The 18869-nt window shown below is 34.6% G+C and overlaps 2 protein-coding genes across 3 annotated transcripts; one reads left to right on the top strand and one right to left on the bottom strand.

The window, feature by feature from the left end:
* Positions 1-217: 217 nt before the first annotated feature.
* LOC149184064 (protein SRC2-like) lies at positions 218-574 on the bottom strand. The gene has a single exon (XM_089415214.1). The coding sequence runs from the start codon at positions 572-574 to the stop codon at positions 218-220; it is 357 nt and encodes a 118-aa protein (XP_089271340.1).
* Positions 575-7995: 7421 nt separating this feature from the next.
* On the top strand, positions 7996-14484 carry LOC149184063 (uncharacterized). 2 transcript variants are annotated; one of them, XM_089418830.1, is made up of 3 exons: positions 7996-8593; positions 9134-9591; positions 13910-14484. In XM_089418830.1, exons 2-3 carry the CDS (start codon positions 9136-9138, stop codon positions 14309-14311), a joined length of 858 nt encoding a protein of 285 aa, XP_089274956.1. In that variant the 5' UTR covers positions 7996-8593; positions 9134-9135; the 3' UTR covers positions 14312-14484. The 2 variants fall into 2 exon arrangements, with proteins under 2 accessions (XP_089274956.1, XP_089274957.1); XM_089418831.1 differs by lacking the exon at positions 7996-8593 and having other exon boundaries at positions 9040-9591.
* Positions 14485-18869: the final 4385 nt, after the last annotated feature.

Below are 18869 nucleotides of genomic sequence, written 5' to 3'. Positions count from 1 at the left end.
ATGTGAATCTGATAGCAGCCAACAGCTTTTTTCTTCTCCTTCTCAACCATCTCACCACCATCTTTCTGCTTTTCTTGATCTTTGCCCTGTTCCTTGCATGCACTACTGTTGAAGCCTTGACAGTGGGATTGTTGTTCTTGGGCTTCAACAACATTATTAGGTTTAATGGACAGTAATTTTCCCACAAACGAAGGCCTGGGTTCGATAGGATTCCCCATCAAATCTCTGAAACCCACAGCCCCCCAGTTGCAGGGATGAATCTGTTCATTCTATGAAGATCTACTCCATCAAGAATCATGGTGCCAAGGTTGAGAATGCCCTGTGGGTGACCAGAAGGACGACGGACCTGCAGTGCCAAGAAACTCATCCCACTGAAATCTGTGCTCCCGTAGCCCTTGAGGAGAGTGGAAAGCAAGACCCTCACAGTGCCTAGCAAGGTATCCCTGAGGCAACCCACGTAGTATATCTCCATCATCACAGCAGAGGTTTCACAGCGGAGAAAACTCTCTTCCACACTGAACATGGACTTGTCGTTCCAAGTAGGGTTTGCACCCCCTGTTCTATCAATTTGCATCGTCGGTTTTTTCTCGAAATTGATCCATACAACACAGTAGGTAGTGCACAACAGATTGCATAGCAGAAACGGGACACATTATTGCAGCAGTTAGTGGAACAACATGAAAACATTATTGCAGCAGGCATGGAAGAGAACATGAAGAGCAGAAAGCGGAAACAGGGGGAATAGAAATGGTCGTGGAAGAAAACAGGAAGAGCAGAAAGCTAAAGAGGAGAAACAGAAATGAAGTTGCACGACATATGTCAACCATATGCCAGTTGAAGGTGCACGCCAGCTGTCAAACATAGAAACAAAGTGTAGACGAAAAGCTCACTCAAAGGAAGGCCTATCGGCCTAAATATTGAAATTTTTAAGAAGACTCTGGCCATTTCATAAGCAGTTGAGTTGACAACAGAGTTTGTCTGTCGCTGAGTCCCAATCATAGAGGTGTCTATATGAGTTATGTCAATGTCTAAGTAGAGCTGTTGAATATGGAATGTGGGTGTAAGGCCTCATCTCTGTCCAACTTATGTCAAAGCAAAGGATGCTACGAAAGAATTGGTTAATCGGTTGTGGATGATGGCATTTATTTCTAGAAAATGCAATACCTCTTTCATTGATGGTCTCTTTTGAGGGGAAGCAGAAGCACAATTCAATGCAATCCCCACAGACACTGAGATTTCTTCCCTTCCTTCAACCTCTGGTCGAAGAGTAGGATCTATGATGTGCAAAACGCGATGCTTGTCATCAACAAAGTTTTGACCCCATGCTGCAAAATCCTTATCTGATGGTGGCTTCCCAGTAAGAATCTCCAGAAAAATAACCCCAAAGGAATAAACATCCCACTTTTGGTTGTGTTTGAAAGTTTTCAATGCCTCTCGGGCCTGGTAAGGAGATACAAAGTTCTTGGATGTGCCTGGACTGCCCAGCAAATCAGGTGTTGTTTGCAGGCTATCGCGGGAGCCAGTGGAGCATTTGCTCCCTGAAAATATACCTTCAAGGTTCCTTAGGTGGATAGCAGAGCTACTATACTTGACACTGGCAGTGTCCAGTAGCTTTTCTAGCCCAAAATCTGCTACGTATGGCTCCATGTCAAAGCCCAGAAGGATGTTGCTTGGCTTAACATTTCCATGAACAAACTTCCTTTCATGAAAACAGGGATAGACTCTGCAGAATCCAGAATCTGAACAAGATTCACTGATATTGTTATCTTTAATAAATTCTTATATGAAGCAACAAAGATGAAAAATCCCAAATAATTTGACACATCACAGAAAGTTGATTCCTATTCCTAAACTTCTCGTTTTCACTTTCAAAGTTATATTTCTTGAAGTTGGAACCAAACTCTATATTCTAGCTCTCCTTGCTTATGTAGAGATGGGGATCTTGTATAATCGCTCTTTAGTTCTTTGGTGTAACAACCTTCGTTCACATCTATGATGCTTCTGCCAAAAAAAACCTGCAACTTTCACTTTCCTTCATTTTCTTATTCCTGGTGTTTGTATCCTTCAGAAAATATAGAAAAGACTTTCAAGGTTTACAGTTTCATACACGGTCATTCTAAAAGGCATGGAGAAATCAGCCTCACTGGTGATGGCTTCAATTTCAGGGACTTGAGAAATTACCAAGCCAGTGGGATACTTCTGAATAAGCCTGCAGACTATTTGGAATAATAGCAAATGAAAATTCACTATAATATCAAATGCCACCAAGGTTAGTTGATAAAAATCTAGTAGAGATAGTCCTAAGGATTAGCTTGGTTAGAAGATGCTTTAGTGCAAATGCTCAAGGAATTCTCAGGATCAAATGTCATTGAATATCTAGTGGTTACCAGCAGTAGCTAAACAGGGGAAAAGTGTGGAATCCATAAGGAACTCATAATATGCAGGCTTGTGATTACCAATAGTAACTAAACAAGGGAGATTGTGGAATCCATAAGAAACTCATAATATGCAAAACAATAACAATACAATGTAATTTTCCCATCAATTCAATCCATACTGTTATGATGCAACACAATATCCCAATACTGTAATGTAATTAATTGAGTCATTATGATGTGTTCAGTCTCCAAACTGAAGTAATTAATGCAGTCATCAATAAAATATGGCTTACCAGGAATATGGTATAATGGACCTGTTCAATATATAACATCAGAAACATTCCATAGAAACTGATATAAATACTGTCGCTAATTGTTCTCCAACTAAGTAAGAAGATGTTATGTAGAATAAGATACAAATACAAGCACAGGGTCACTTGTCTTATTTCATGGTCTTCCTAAGAAGGCTTATGAAGGAAGTTGTGTAGCATTCTCATGGTTTTGATAAATTATCATTTGTTGCCGAGCTGAACATGTATATATAAATATTCTAACTTGAAAAAAGAGCAGTTTCTTCTTTGTATATGCAAACTATAGTGGAACCAATAAATCTAATTTTCAATATTGATTTGCATCAATTTCTTTTGGTCTAACCAGCAATTAAAATCTATCCCCTGCCACTGCAACAATAATACACCATATATCACCTTCCCATTAAAACTGAGAATGAGCTGCAAGTAAACTGTGAGAACGCGGATGCCTCATAAGCATGGAGTTAAGTTTGATCCCTGAGCTTTGCTACAATCCCAAACCTAGAGATATACCAATAATGAAACCCTACTCTTAGTTCAAGGGTCTCCAAGGTCCAGAACCAAAAATACCTTTCGTTCAAGGGTCTCCAAGAATTTGGTTTTTTAGTTGAAAGGTCTAAAAACACTTGACGATTCCCATTTGTCAAATCAGATTTTCCGTCAAAATAATAACAATTTTCTGTCAGTTAAGTGAACGGTAAATCTAGTTTTGATGTAATCAAAATATCATTAAAAAAATCTTGTAGTGTCTAAAATGTTTTCAAGCCCCTCATCAGATTCTACTTCCTCATTCCAAACCAAAAACTGACCATTCAGACGATCAACACATCTTTTACCTAAAACAGAATACTTTTGCACACGCTAATTTTCACAACAGTGTAATTTGATTTCTTCTCTATTTAAAGATCGGAAAGAAAAAGAGAGAAAGATCTTCGGATGATACCTTCATTGGTCATGGAACCCATTATCATCATGAACCTTTTAATACATGCTTGACATTCCTTTTTACAACCCTTGGGCATTAACTGGACACTAATTCCAAGAATCTTGAAAATATCAGCTAGAAACATTGTGAGTTTATCAGCAAGTGGTGAAATAGTGGCAGAAAATCAAGAGATGATGGAAAATTTCATTATCCAACACAATTGCACTAGCTGAATTTTACCAGCCACTGCAAACAATGTTTTATAGCTGAGAACACATCATTATCATGCAAGTAAACTATATATGCATTAGTATAATTTCTCTTTTTAGTTGCTGCTTTTTCTTCAGATACGGTAGTATGATTTGTTGGTTACGTACCCTTTTTCAGTTTCGCAGTGACGAGTTACTAATACCTCTCTGTCATTAAACGCTCATGCATTATAGAAAACAAGAGCCTATAATTTCTTGAATTTATTCCTGCTTAGACTAACCAAAGTGTTCTGGACAAGGGACTGATATAAAAAAGTCACAAAAGCCAAAAATGACACAGGGAATGTTAGGCCATTAAAAGTTCCCATGCATGTTTTTGACCTGCTTCTTGGACAACAAACTCCATGGGATGACTTCAAAATCTGTTGATCCTATTACTTCACTATTAAAGCATCACGGCCTGGCCCAACACCAATATAATCGACTGGTATTCCAACTCTCGATCCTTTCCACATAGAGGTTGACCTGCTTCTTGGACAGCAAACTCCATGGGATGACTTCAAAATCTGTTGATCTTATTACTTCACTATTAAAGCATCACGGCCTGGCCCAACACCAATATAATCGATTGGTATTCCAACTCTCGATCCTTTCCACATAGAGGCAAGCAGCAGATGGTAAGTCTTGATAGCTTCTCACTTTAGATATATCAGCCTGCCATCCAGGCAGATCTTCATAAATAACCTACATGTGACCAAGTTATATTAGAATTGGGTACCAGAGAAGAGAAAAATGCTTTTATCAAAATTTGAGTTTGAAATGAGAAACTTTCTCAAGGAAACAAGATTTCAAATAACCTTGACATGACATAATGTTAGAAACAAACTGCAAGGAAAAAGGAATATGACATATGCAGAACATTATCTACAAAGATACAAATAAAACTATATAACGAGAGAGACTGAAACTGGTAGCAGGTCCAACACAAATGACCAAATAAAATAAAATTAACAGTTAGATCCATGAAATTTATTAGTCAAAAGAATGCAAAAATGTGTTGTCAAGAACAAATTGAGGGTCAAAGGTTCAAGAGGCGAAAATTATGGGGCCAAAGCCTCATTGCAAACAAGCTTTCTGTAAGTTTTAGCAAAATAATTCATATCTGATTTTTTAAAGGTAAAGATTGCAGCATAGCACTCGATATAATGATCATCGTAAATTAAGCTGTCTGATTAAACCTCACAAGGATGTGAAGCTTAAGCAGACAGCATCAGATAAGCTGACATTAATGTAACTGTTGCCTCCATGGTACAAACAAATATGCTTCATTTAGTTGTTGCCTACATGGTACTATTCTACTGATTATGGATTTGAACCATATATGTATTCGTATAATCTAAAGATCAAAACACAGGCTTGTAGATGTCGGCCTGACATCTAGTCACAGTATTTTTTCACTTATTATCACTTATTATCCCTGAAGTTCCCCTTTTTCAACTGTTATGCATCACAAAATGTTTTTCAAGATACTTGCAATACTCATACATAATAATAATTACAGAAGCATACTATTTTAAGTTGCTCGTTAAGTAATTGAGATCCATGGCTCTGAATTGAAAGGAAAGTACCTCTACCTTTTGCAGAAGGTCTAAGGTCCGCAGGAAAAGATTTCAACCTAACAACCTAGAAATTGAAACCTAACAACCACGGAATCGTACTGACTTCATTCCATTGTATTTGAAGGTTATGTTAGGCTTTAATGAAGAAGTAACGCCTCATTAAATTCGAAGTGAAAAAGGCAATAAAACATATCTTTAAGGCTAACCCATTGAAAAAATATATATGGTTGGGGTTTTATGGAATGCAATTGAATAAAATATTAAAATTATCTTTTTCCTCCAGGTTCGATTCTAATCCTCATATTCCGATTTGATTTCTATGGAGACATATAACTTATGGAATTGAAGTCACCATGGTCTTTACATGGTCTTATGGGAGCATATAACATTTTTTTTTTGTAACATGAGGAGTCATTTAAGATGAAGTTGTAGCAGAAGCATGGTGTATTTGAGTGTAAATGCCAAAGATAGGTTCATAAAATAAGAAAAAATGCATAAGTTTAGAGGAGCTGGCCACAACTTAGTATTTTTGGTACGGTTTTAAGGTTTGGCACATGTGTGTTAAACAAAATTTGAGGGCAAAGTATTTAAAAAAAAAAAAAGTCTAGATTCTAAAGAAAATAAATAAAATAAGAAATGTTTGGTTAATAATTTGAGTGGTTGGGAGTATGGTTTATTCTTTTATTTATTCAAATTCAATTCTAAGAGGTATATTTGACAAGTAATAAAACTATGAGAATAAGTCACTCCTAAAATAAATTTACATTTAATGTTATAATTTTATAATAGTAGCTAGAAGATTTGATCCTAACCAATAATCAAATTTGAAGATGAGGGTTGCATTTTAGTTTGAAGTATTAATTTCATATTAGCTTTTCAATATTGACAAGATAAAAAATAAATTATTCTTTTTGTATGAAAACAAAAAATAATTGAAAATTTCATGCATACTTCACACATCACACCTTCTACTATATCAAGTTATGGAGATCTCAAACATAGAATCTTGTCTGTAGATTAGAACTCCATGTACACTTAAACAAATATGCACACACAACACCGATTCACCAATATTATAGTTTATATAGAAATCATATGGAGGGAATTTAATACGACCATTTGCTTAAAGACTCTATAAAAGTCATATAGAGGGAATTCAATTGGATCATTTACTTATAAACTATATATGAATTATCTAGAGGGATTTCAATACGACTATTTACTCTTTCATCTCTTGGGTGTCCTTCCTAAGACATAATCAAAATATAGTTTTATTTATGGATATATCATTGCAATGTCCAATGAAAAAAGTTAAATAAAACTTCCAACAAAGCAAATTTTCATAAAAGAAATATAACTTACTAGAATCTTTTGCTATAAGAATTTTATGTCTAATGATTGATGCATATGTGCATTATGACGAGAACATCATTTACAAAAGAAGAAATAAATAACATTATTTGTTGTCAACAAAAATGATTGTTTGAATTGAATACTACTTATTCAACATTGAATTTATCATAATAAGGAATCAAACCTCCATTGAATAGATTTTGATCCATGATGCTCACTATCATGTCTTCATATTAAATATGCATAAAGAAGGCATGAAGGTACTATCCATACATCCAAGCAAGCAGAGCAAACAAACTAGGGAGTAAATACTAACAAGTGGAGAAGGTAGAAAGAAGATTTACGATGAAACCACGAAAGATTGGTAAGTATCATTACTAAATCCACATAACAAGAAGATGGTGAGTTGATTTGGATTAGAATTGTTTCTCCTATGTGTGAAGCAATAGAATTCACCACAACCAAATATTTTGAACTTCATTGCCCACTACTAAGATGCACTTTCAATAAATAAATGATACATGTATGAATGAGCTCCATAACAATATGATTCTATTGTATAGAAATGATAACATTTCTTTTTTAAATTATTATGATACCGTGAAAAATAGTTAACATTCTTACTTTTTTTAATTGTCATGGTATATATAAAAATGAATAATTTAACTAGAAAACAACTATTAAAATAATGAAAAAAAAAATTATATTGTAAAAAAATTGTACCTTTAATTAAAAAATTCTAATATAATTTTATTTTAAATTTAACAAATAATTTTTATTTGAAAAACAACTATTAAAATAATGAAAAGTAAACTTGATATAGATCACGGAAACCTCAATTTTACAAATAAACCTATTGTAAAAAGTTTCTGCCTTTAATTAAAAAAAAGTTTCTGCCTTTAATTAAAAAATCTAAAATAAGAAACAATTTTTATTTTAATTATCAAAAATATGGGAGATAATTTTATGCCCTTCGGACCGGCCAAAAAGTTGTTAAACAACCGGACAACTTCAATTTTGAAATCTGATCCTAACATTAGTCAAATTACTACTCCAAAATTAGCCAAAAATAAATAAATAAATAGCTAAAATAATTAATATTTTAATAAATAAATAGCTAAAATAATTAATATTTTTACATCCATAACAACCACTTAATATTTTCGAGGTTTCTGTCCCGGTATTTTTGATCGTCCAGTATCGCGTGACATTGACACATTCCTGTCTGTTGGAAGGTGGTTATGCCGTTATGGTTGATAGAGGCAAGAACGTTTGGTTCGGCCTTCCCAACTTATTAAAAATGGCAGTGTCACAGAAGGCATCCTTGACAATCGAGAATCCTTCATGGAGGCCGCACCAAAAACCACTTCATGAAGGAAATATCGACTTGTCAATTCCTTTTCGCTCGGCAATCCAACCTCTGGTGAACCCCTCTTCCCTCGGCAATCCAACCTCTGTACACAGAGTCTATTATGCGGGGGATGGAGAATTTTGAATTGCAAGAATTCGAACCAAAGCCTATTAAAAATTCTCGTGCGCTTAATGTTGTGTTTGACGACCTGCAAAACTGTTGAAAATTTTATTTTGGCTAAGACTTCTTTCAGCTGAAGATGCGATTCACTGATTGATTGACCTTGAAAGGAAGGGTTTGTGGGATTGTATGTTGAGGTATCCAGGAAATGGCATGGCAGTAGACCTTGGTTGAGCATGCGAGTATTTTTTGGGGATAAATAGATCAAATCAGTAATCTCGCAAGCCTGAACGGTGTAACATCTCAGGTGTTGCAAGAGATCTCAAGGTGCGTTTTAGTCCAGCTCGGCTGCTTTTAAGCCGCTTATCAACAAAACTTTACCTAACTCGTTTCTGTTTGTTTCAATTTTAAAGGATAATATTGTTCTGTTTGGTTTCTTAACTCTGTGCTGGTTCTTCCAAACGGACTATCCTTATTTCTATTCAGATTTGGGAAATATTTCAAAATTTTAAAGTTAGGTGAAATCATTGAATTAGCTTTTTTTCTCTTCAAAATACTACCGAATCTGTAATCAATTCATAGGTCCAAATAATTTTAAATTTGAATAAACAGTAATTTACCTCTAGGGTTTTTGTGATTTTTTTGACACATCCGTGGTAAGATTATTCTGATATTGACATGTGTGAATGATAAACAATTAGATAAGATCAGCTGTGTTTAGCCCTTGAAATAGTTTCTGCTGTTTTCTCTCCTGTTCTCTTGATTCAATTAAAAGGAAACTTTACTAGTTTAGCTTTATTTACTGTTGTTCGGGAGCTTTCCCTTCTCCGAACTGATTACAGAGTTTGATTAAAACCATTTATGAAGGCATGACGATATGTGAACTTTGCAAGAAGGAGATAACATGTCGACGTAGGTCTCGCAATGGAAGCACTTGTACTTGCAGCACGCCAAATCCTTGCAACAGCGAACAGCCAAATACCAAATATTGCTGCTGCCAGATCTGCTACTCTAATCTTCGAAAGAGAGCATGGTGGTATCACAAGCAGACCACAAGGCTCACGGACGAAGAAATGCACCTCAACAGACTCATTGCTTCGCAAGAAGTTAACCTCAGAACTCTCATAAACAAAAACCAGTCTCTAACGTCCGCAACGAAGAACTCCACGGAAGAAAATGAATCCCTAAAGTCCGCACTGAAGTCTCTCGAGGCTAGAATTCAGTTTCTAACAATGTGGGATTCGGTTCCTGGGTATGACTCCTCTGCGGACGTCGTTCTACTTACACCAGATGGTGGGCGATTCATTGCCCACAGTTCAATTCTGGTAACGTAAATTCTCTTAATTCTCTTTCTTTTGAAATGAAATGGAAGTGTACTAAATTATTATTTTATTTTAATTTTTGAAATGCTAGTAAGGATCCTTCTGCTAGGCTACAGCTTTATGAAGGATGTTTTAAGCCGTCAAACTTACAGCTATCCGCTTTCTATCCTGTCAAAAACACAGCCTCAATTTTATGTGAAAGGTGCCTCAGCTTATGTTGCCGGCAAATTTTGGAATATTCCTAATATGAGAAAGGGCATGAGCAAAGCCAGATAGTTGACTTTACTCTATGATATGATTGTGAAAAGTTTTACCTAACTGTATGCTAATACAGCCTCAATTTTATGTGGGAAGGTGCTTCAGCTTATGTAGATTGCAAATTCTGCAATATTTGTTATACGGAAAGGGAATGATCTAAGTCAACCTTTTGACTTTGCTCCGTGTTTGATATGGTTGTGAAAGATTCCACGTAATTATGTGTTGATTGCAGATTTTCTATATTTAATGGTATGAGCAAAGTTGAACATTGACTTTGCTTCATGCCAATTGGATGGAGAGAAGTTGCAATCGACATAAAAATACCTGAAAGTTTTTATGCTGTCAAGACAGCTGCAAGGTTTCTAGACTGTTAAAAACACATCTTCGATTTTATGAGGGAGGTTTTATGCTATCAAAAACATCTAGACGTTCATTTAGATGGATTTACACTTGGCTTGATCTATGGTCACTTGAGGAGTTCTATACTTAAATCCATTAATCCGATTACCTCATTTGTTATTGGACTATACACCTGTGAACTGGAATCTTATTAACATTTTCCTAAACCGTTTACGGTCAAAGGAAGGTCTGTAATAAATTCAATTCACAATTATGTAAAATAGAGATTGCTTCGAAAATTCCAAGTTTCAACATGTATACGGATTCCTCAAAATACTATCCTCCATGTTTGGCTGCAAGTTCAATAAGCTAAGTTCATGAGGCTTTTAAGCTATCTAAGTTCATGAGGCTTTCTGGTTTTATTGTTTGTTGGTGTTAGTCTGGTTTTACTGATTTAGTGTTAGTTGAATATGTCATCACATGCATGTGATCTTTGAATTTTTTCATTCTTTTGTAGGTAAACAGCCATGTGATTTCCACTTCATATATAATATCTTCCAGATATACTTGTCCGGATTGCTAAACGCTCGAGGTCACTTAACTGTAATGTCAATTCTTCTCATTGAAAATATTTCTACTCTATCGGAATACAATGACAGAATGCACTAGAGTGATTCTTGATTGTCGGTGCAATACACAAGCCTTCTCAATTTCCAATTTCTTAACCCAATCCAGCTCACTTAATCCAGCTCTGCAACATGGCACACTTCTCCCTGTGTGCCCATTATTTTTTGAATTTCTTAAACTATTCTAACTCTAATCCATGGCATACTTCCCTTCCACAGCCATTGTAGAATGCAGTGAACTGTACTCACTTCTCGATGCAATAAATAAACCTATGGAGTTCGTAGTTTTTACCTTTTTAACCCATACCAGCTCTGCAACATGGCATGCTTCCCCCCTTGTGACCATCATTTTTCCAATTTGTGATCCGCTTCTCGGTGTAGTAAACAAACCTCTTGAGTTCCCAATTTCGCAAGCCAATCCAGCTCTGCAACATGGCATACTTCTACCCACGTGGCCATTATTTTTGCAATTTCTTGAACCATTCTAACCCTGTTCCATGGCGTACTTTTCTTCCACTGCCATTGTAGAATGCCCTTAAGTGCACCTCACTTCTCGCTGCAATCAATCAACCTCTCTTCCCATTTTCTTAACCCATTCCAACCCTGCAGCATGGTATGCTTCCCCCTTGTGGCCATCATTTTCCCAATTTGTGATCCTTGCTTCTCAGTGTAGTGAATAAACCTCCCGAGTTCCCAATTTCAAGCCAATCCAGGTCACTCAATCCAGCTCTGCAACATGGCATACTTCTCCCTACGTGGCCATAATTTTTGCGGTTTCTTAAACCATTATAACTCTGCTCCATGGCACATTTGTCTTCCACTTCCATTGTAGAATGCCCTAAAGTGCACCTCACTTCTTGATGCATTAAATCGACCTCTTGAGTCCATTTTCTTTACTCATTCCTCCTTGTGGCCATCATTTTCCCAATTTGTGCTCCTTGCTTCTCAGTGTAGTAAATAAACCTCCTGAGTTCCCAATTTCTTAAGCCAATCCAGCTCAATCAATCCAGCTCTGCAACATGACATACTTTTCTCTACATGGCCACCATTTTTTGCAGTTTCTTAAAACTATTCTAGCCCTGCTCCATGGCATATTTCTCTTCCACTGCAATTGGAGAATGCCCCCTCGATGCAAAAGATCAACCTCTCAAGTTCCCATTTCCTTAACCCGTTCCAGCTCTTCAGGATAGCATGCTTTGCCCTTGTGGCTATCATTTTCCCAATTTGTGATCCTTGCTTCTTGGTGTGGTAAACAAACCTCCGTCCCATTTTCTTAAGCCAATCCAGCTCTGAATCATGGCATACTTCTCCCTACGCAGTGATCATTTTTGCAGTTTCTTAAGCCCTTCTAACCTTGCTTCATGGCATACTTCTCTTTCACTGCCATTGTAGAATGCCCTAAAGTGCACCTCACTTCTCGATGCAACAAATCAACCTCTCGAGTTCACATTTTCTTAATCAATTCCAGCTCTGCAGCATGGGATGGTTCGAACCCTCTTTATGGCCATCATTTTTCCAATTTGTGATCTTTGCTTCCCGGTGTGGTAGACAAACCTCCTGTGTTCTCAAGCCAATACAGCTCTGCCACATTGCATACCTGTCCCTGCATGGCCATTATCTTTGCATTTTGGTAAATCATCTAACCCTGCTCCATGGTGTACTTCTCTTCCACTGCCATAGTAGAATGCCTTTAAGTGTTCCTCACTTCTCCATGCAACAAATCAACCTCTCCAGTTCCCATTTTCTTAGCCCATTCCAGCTCTGCAGCATGGCATGCTCTCCCCTTGTAGCCTTCATTGCCTCAATTTGTGATCCTTGCTTCTCAGTGTAGTAACTGAGTTCCCAATTTATTAAGCCCATCCAGCTCACTGAATCTCGCTCTGCAACATGGCATACTTCTCCCTGCGTGGCCATCATTTTGCAATTTTTTAAACCATCCTAACACTGCTCCATGCCATACTTCTCTTCCACTGCCATTGTAGAATGCCCTAAAGTGCACCTCACTTCTCGCTGCAATAAATCAACCTCTCAAGTTCCCATTTTCTTAACCCATTCCGGCTCTGTGGCATGGCATGCTTCCCCCTTGTGGCCGTCATTTTCCCAGTTTGTGATCCTTGCTTCTCGGTGTAGTAAACAAACCTCTTGAGTTCTCAATTTCTCAAGCCAATCTGGCTCTACAACATGGCATACTTCTCCCTGTGTGGCCATCATTTTTGCAATTTCTTAAACCATTCTGACCCTGCTCCATAGCGTACTTCTCTTCCACTGCCATTGTAGAATTCCCTGAAGTGCACCTCACTTCTCGCTGCAATAAATCAACCTCTCGGGTTCCCATTTTCTTAGCCCTTTCCATCTCTTCAGCACGGCATGCTTCCCCCTTGTGTCCATCTTTTTCCCAATTTTTGATCCTTGCTTCTCTGTGTAGTAAAGAATCCTCTCGAGTTCCCAATTTGTTAGCCAATCCAGCTCTGCAACATGGCATACTTCTCCCTGCGTGGCTATCATTTTTCTAATTTGTTAGACCATTCTAACCCTGCTCCATGGCATACTTCTCTTCCACTGCCATTGTAGAATGCACTAAAGTGTGCCTCACTCCTCGATGCAATAAATCAATCTCTTGTGTTCCCATTTTCTTAACCCTTTCCAGCTCGGCAGCATGGCATTCTTTCTCCTTGTGGCCATCATTTTCCCAATTTCTTAACGCGTTCTAATTCTGCACTATTGTATAGTTCTCCCTAGTGGTCATCATTGCTAGATTAATTGGACTAGCTGATGATGATATTATAATTTCCACTGGCCGTAGGGTACACCTTGTTGCTCTAAGTGTATAAAAAAGCCTATTCAATTAGCCAATTCAGTACTGCACCATGCCATCCTTCTCCTTTTTGGCCACTAGATTAGATTGAATAGACTCGTGTTCATTTAATTGGCATAAGGTTTTCTCCTCCAAATGGTAACACCTGTTTCAGCTAAGATAAAAGCTTGAGAAGTTTGCTTTTATTCGTAGTTCTTCTAGTAGGAACAATAGTATTCGGATGGTAGTTTATCTCCAACCCCGGTTTTCTTTTTGATGGATTGTGGTCGTCCTGTGATTTCAGTCAGGTCGATCTATTGTTTTCAAGGCGATGTTAAATTCAGGCATGCAAGAGTCGAGGAGCATGGTAATAAGGCTGGAGGACGTGAACAAAGAAGCAGTGGCCATATTCTTAAAATTCCTTTATAAGGCCCAGATAGATGCAAAGGATTTCCAAGAAAATGGTGAGGTAAAAGCCGAGATGATTATTCGGCTGTGCCAGCAATACCAGATCGATTTCCTACTCTCTACATTTCAAAATTTCATAGTTGAAAACATTATTAACATTGAAAATTTGGAAACCATTCTGTGTATTGCGGACATATATGAATTAGATGTTGTCAAGACTGCAATCACCCAAGACAGTCGTTGGAGTGCTCTTCATGCAGTGGAGTGCACATATTCATCATGTATTTCCATCAATTGATGTTCTATTGATAATGGTGGTGATAGTCCAGCTTGGTTAACTAAGTTTTTGTTCTGAATTCTGCACGGCAATTTTGACTGGTGGTCATGGAATTACTCTCTCCAAGTTTTTGCAGCATTAATGCCAGGGCAAGAGTGTCGAGATCATATTTTGTGGCTGAAATACATCCATTTTAAAAGGTTTGCATTTTGAATTTTGTTTGATCTGTCCAGTGAATAAAATCATGGAGAGAAGTTTGGCAAGTGCTATTTCATGGACTATAGCATCATTAATGTTTTCTCTCTTATCACCGCGCAGCATGTTGTAATGTCTTAAATCTGCCCCATGTCAGGCCACATTAATAATGCTATAGTCCATGAAATAGCACTTGCCGAGAAGTTTTCACCTTGAACTTTCTTTTATCTCTTTATAGAACGAAGACCTTAATAAAGCTATCTTAAATAGGGCTCTTTATATTGCAATTTGAATACGTCTGACATAAATTCATTGGAATTATAGAAATTTGAAGGAAGAAAGAGTCCAAATGCTTAGGCATAAATTGAGAGAGCACGTAGTCGAGTACTCGGACCTCATGGATGGAGAAGCATTTCATGGTGATATTTAGAGTCCCCTACTATAGATGGGATCACTGATTGATGGGATCTTGCTGAGTAAATTAACGTTGATACTTTAGTTGCATGTTAAGAGAAGATTTTTCATGACTGTGACCAACTTCTTTGTATGGTCAACATGGTCATTGTTTTTAATCACGGGGATTGTTCTTAGATATTGATGGGCGTTTTGGATAGTAGTGGCAACCTCACTTTTCAGTTTTGTTTTTATTTGTGAATGTGTATAGACAACTTATTTGTTTGTGTATATTAAAAAAAAATTGTTGTTGAAATGATGTTTTATTTAAAAAACAATTTATATAATTATAATATGTAAAATAATGTAAATGGTTTATAATAAATTTAAATGTGATTCACGCAATACAAAATTTAATGGTTGGTAATAGCCATATATTTATGACATTATTGTTATAAAAATTATTATGAAAATTGACTAAATTAATATTTTACTTTAAATAACAATGTCATAAAAATTATTATGAAAATTGACTAAATTAATATTTTACTTTAAATTTTTGTTATTTATAAAGAGAATTAATATGAGTTAATTATTTATTTCACAATTAATATTTTACTTTAAATTTATGTTATTTATAAAGAGAATTAATATGAGTTAATTATTTATTTCACAATACAATACGTCTTATGTTGTCAAAAAAAATTATCATAAAAAATTATTAAATTACAACTTATATTAAGAATTAATATATGTTTTAAACATTTATACATTCATAAAAATATGTTAATTCTTAACCATGGAGGTTTACTCCTACTTCATTATGGAGATTTTTTACTTATAAAATTGTTTGGTTACAATATCATGGCTTACTAATTTTGCATATCCAAAAAATTCATGCGAATTTTTTTTAATTAATCAATTTAATTAAAATGACAAAAAACATAACTACTTTTGAAATAAATCTCAACCTCTAATTTGTGAGTATTACTAAAATTATTCTAAAATATTTGGTAAAGGTCAAATTCTTTTTACCCTCTACCAAATATTAATAATCAAATTCAAAATATTAATAATAAACATGCCTATAAACATAATTTAAAATATTCATAATTCAATTTTTATTTCTCAATATTTTTTTATCCACTTTTTAATTTACATTTTCAAATAAAAAGTTTCTATTTTTACTAAATATCCCATTCACTATATTTTCATATTTTCACATCATTTTAATTACAAAACCCCCTAATTTTAATAAATATTATGTGTTACAAAACCCCTAATTTTAATAAATATTGTGTTACAAAACCCCTAATTTTAATTTTAATAAATATTATTTGTTACAAAACTCCCTAATTTTAATAAATATTCTATATGATTTTTTTTTTTGTTTTTTTTGTTTTTGTTTTGTTTTTTTGTTTTTGTTTTTTATGTCTAATATTCATTTTTCATTTATTAAGCTTAGTCATGCTTCCTTGCTTCCTTTTTTCTGTTCCAGGTATATTTAAATTGGATTGAGTATATTCTAAGTATTATTTTTTTCATTATTTTTTATCCTCCTAAATTTTACTTTTAAAATTGCTTCCTTTTTCCTTTTTCCTTTTCAAGGTATATTTAAATTCGATTGAGTATATTCTAAGTATGATTTTTTTCGTGATTTTTCTTGCTCAAAGGCATATTTAAATGGGATTGAGTTATTTAAATGAGATTGAGTTATTTAAATGAGATTGAGTTTCCTTATTCCTTTGCTTTAAGATTATACATAGGCCATAAGTGACATGTTCAAATTGGATAAATTTTATTATTATTTTTCATTATTCTTTTATCCTTTTGAATTTTACTTTTAAAATGTGACATAAGTGACATGTTCAAATTGGATGCATTTTATTATTTTTTTTTCATTATTCTTTTATCCTCTTGAATTTTACTTTTAAACTGTCTAAAATTCACTTATCATTCAGTAAACTTCAACATGTTTTTGTGATTTTTTTCTTGCTCAAAGGCATATTTAAATGAGATTGAGTTTCCTTATTCCTATTTTTTTCTTGCTCAAAGGCATATTTAAATGAGATTGAGTTTCCTTATTCCTTATTCCTCTGCTTTAGAATTATACATAAGCCATAAGTGACATGTTCAAATTGGATGAATTTTATTATTTTTTTACATAAGCCATAAGTGACTTGTTCAAATTGGATGAATTTTATTATTTTTTTCATTATTCTTTTATCCACTTGAATTTTACTTTTAAAATGTCCAAAATTCACTTATCATTCAGTAAGCTTCAACATGTTTACATAAGCCATAAGTGACATGTTCAAATTGGATGAATTATATTATTTTTTTCATTATTCTTTTATCCTCTTGAATTTTACTTTAAAATGTCCAAAATTCACTTATCATTCAGTAAGCTTCAACATGTAAACTTCATGATTTTTCTTGCTCAAAGGCATATTTAAATAGGATTCGGAAATGAACTTCGTGAATTTTCTTGCTCAAAGGCATATTTAAATAGGATTCATGTTAATAGGATTCGGAAATGAACTTCGTGAATTTGCTTGCTCAAAGGCATATTTAAATAGGATTCATGTTTCCCTATTTCCAGCGTAAATGAACTTCATGATTTTTCAAAGGCATATTTAAATGGGACTTCATGATTTTTCTTGCTCAAAGGCATATTTAAATGGGACTGAGTTTCCTTATTCCTCTGCTCTTTTATCCTCTTGAATTTTACTTTTAAAATGTCCAAAATTCACTTATGAGTTTCCTTATTCCTCTCCTTTAGGATTATACATAGGCCATAAGTGACATGTTCAAATTGGATTAATTTTATTATTTTTCTCATTTTTCTTTTATCCTCTTGAATTTTACTTTTAAAATGTCCAAAATTAACTTGAGTTTCCTTATTCCTCTCTTTTAGGATTATACATAGGCCATAAGTGACATGTTCAAATTGGATTAATTTTTTTTTATTTTTTTTTTCATTTTTCTTTTATCCTCTTGAATTTTACTTTTAAAATGTCCAAAATTCACTTATCATTCAGTAAACTTCAACATGTTTCCTTCTTTTGGTTATTCCTCTCCTTTAGGATTATACATAGGCCATAAGTGACATGTTCAAATTGGATTAATTGTATTTTTTTTCATTATTCTTTTATCCACTTGAATTTTACTTTTAAAATGTCCAAAATTCACTTATCATTCAATAAGCTTCAACATGTTTCCTTCTTTGGCAAATTCAAGTTCATAGGTTGCAAGAGTTTTAGATTTAGATTATTATTATTATTTTAAATTTGTAAATTAAAATATATTTTTAATAAAAAAATTCCATAGATTACAAAGCTAAATGAAAATCTAAATATTTCTTCTCATTTTGAAGATGGTACTCAAAGGTAAACTCTAGAATCTTTAGGATACGAGTTTGGTTAACAATAAGACTTAACCCATTACACCAATATAATTGAGATGAACTCAACATATCAATTGCAAAAATTGAACTTAGGTGGAGAGAATAATCTTCCCAACCACATGATATAATCCCATGGCTACTTTATTAATACCAATTGAAAAGAAAGTTAAACCAAATACTATGAAAACAATTATATGAAGCGTTTCTTATAAAGAAAAACCTAGGGGTAATAGGAGCGGGAGTTGTGTCCTTTTTGGTCTTGATGAACATATTGAATTGCAGTACGCTAAAACAACCCCTAACTAGGCATAATACTTAGCTTTGTGGAAAGGATTAGACTTGGCAATATACAAGGAGATCACAAATCTAATGTTGTTTGGGGATTTGTTGATTTTCATTCGACCAATCCTTGAAATGGATCAACACTTAATAAAACCCCCACCAAATTGCAACTAATTCTAGTAATTCAAGCACATAAATATATCATGTGTTACGATACTTAAACTCTATTTCCAATACATTGACAAACATTGGGACAATAATGAACCAAGAAGTGATGGAATTGGACCATAGTGTTTCAACTAA

This window comes from Pinus tabuliformis, chromosome 3_2, assembly GCF_031772625.1.
Source record: "Pinus tabuliformis cultivar Carrire ecotype Pingquan chromosome 3_2, CPIR1, whole genome shotgun sequence".
NCBI lineage: Eukaryota > Viridiplantae > Streptophyta > Pinopsida > Pinales > Pinaceae > Pinus > Pinus tabuliformis.
Note: the sequence above shows the minus strand (reverse complement) of the source record. Positions and strands in the feature narration are given on the sequence as shown.

What these genes read in the sequence shown, in the direction of transcription:
- LOC149184063 (XM_089418830.1), top strand. Translation starts at nt 9,136, where the DNA reads ATGACGATATGTGAACTTTGCAAGAAGGAGATAACATGTCGACGTAGG. An exon ending in TTGCCCACAGTTCAATTCTG is followed by an intron (nt 9,592 to 13,909) that starts GTAACGTAAATT and finishes CTGTGATTTCAG; the next exon opens with TCAGGTCGATCTATTGTTTT.
- LOC149184064 (XM_089415214.1), bottom strand. Translation starts at nt 574, where the DNA reads ATGCAAATTGATAGAACAGGGGGTGCAAACCCTACTTGGAACGACAAG.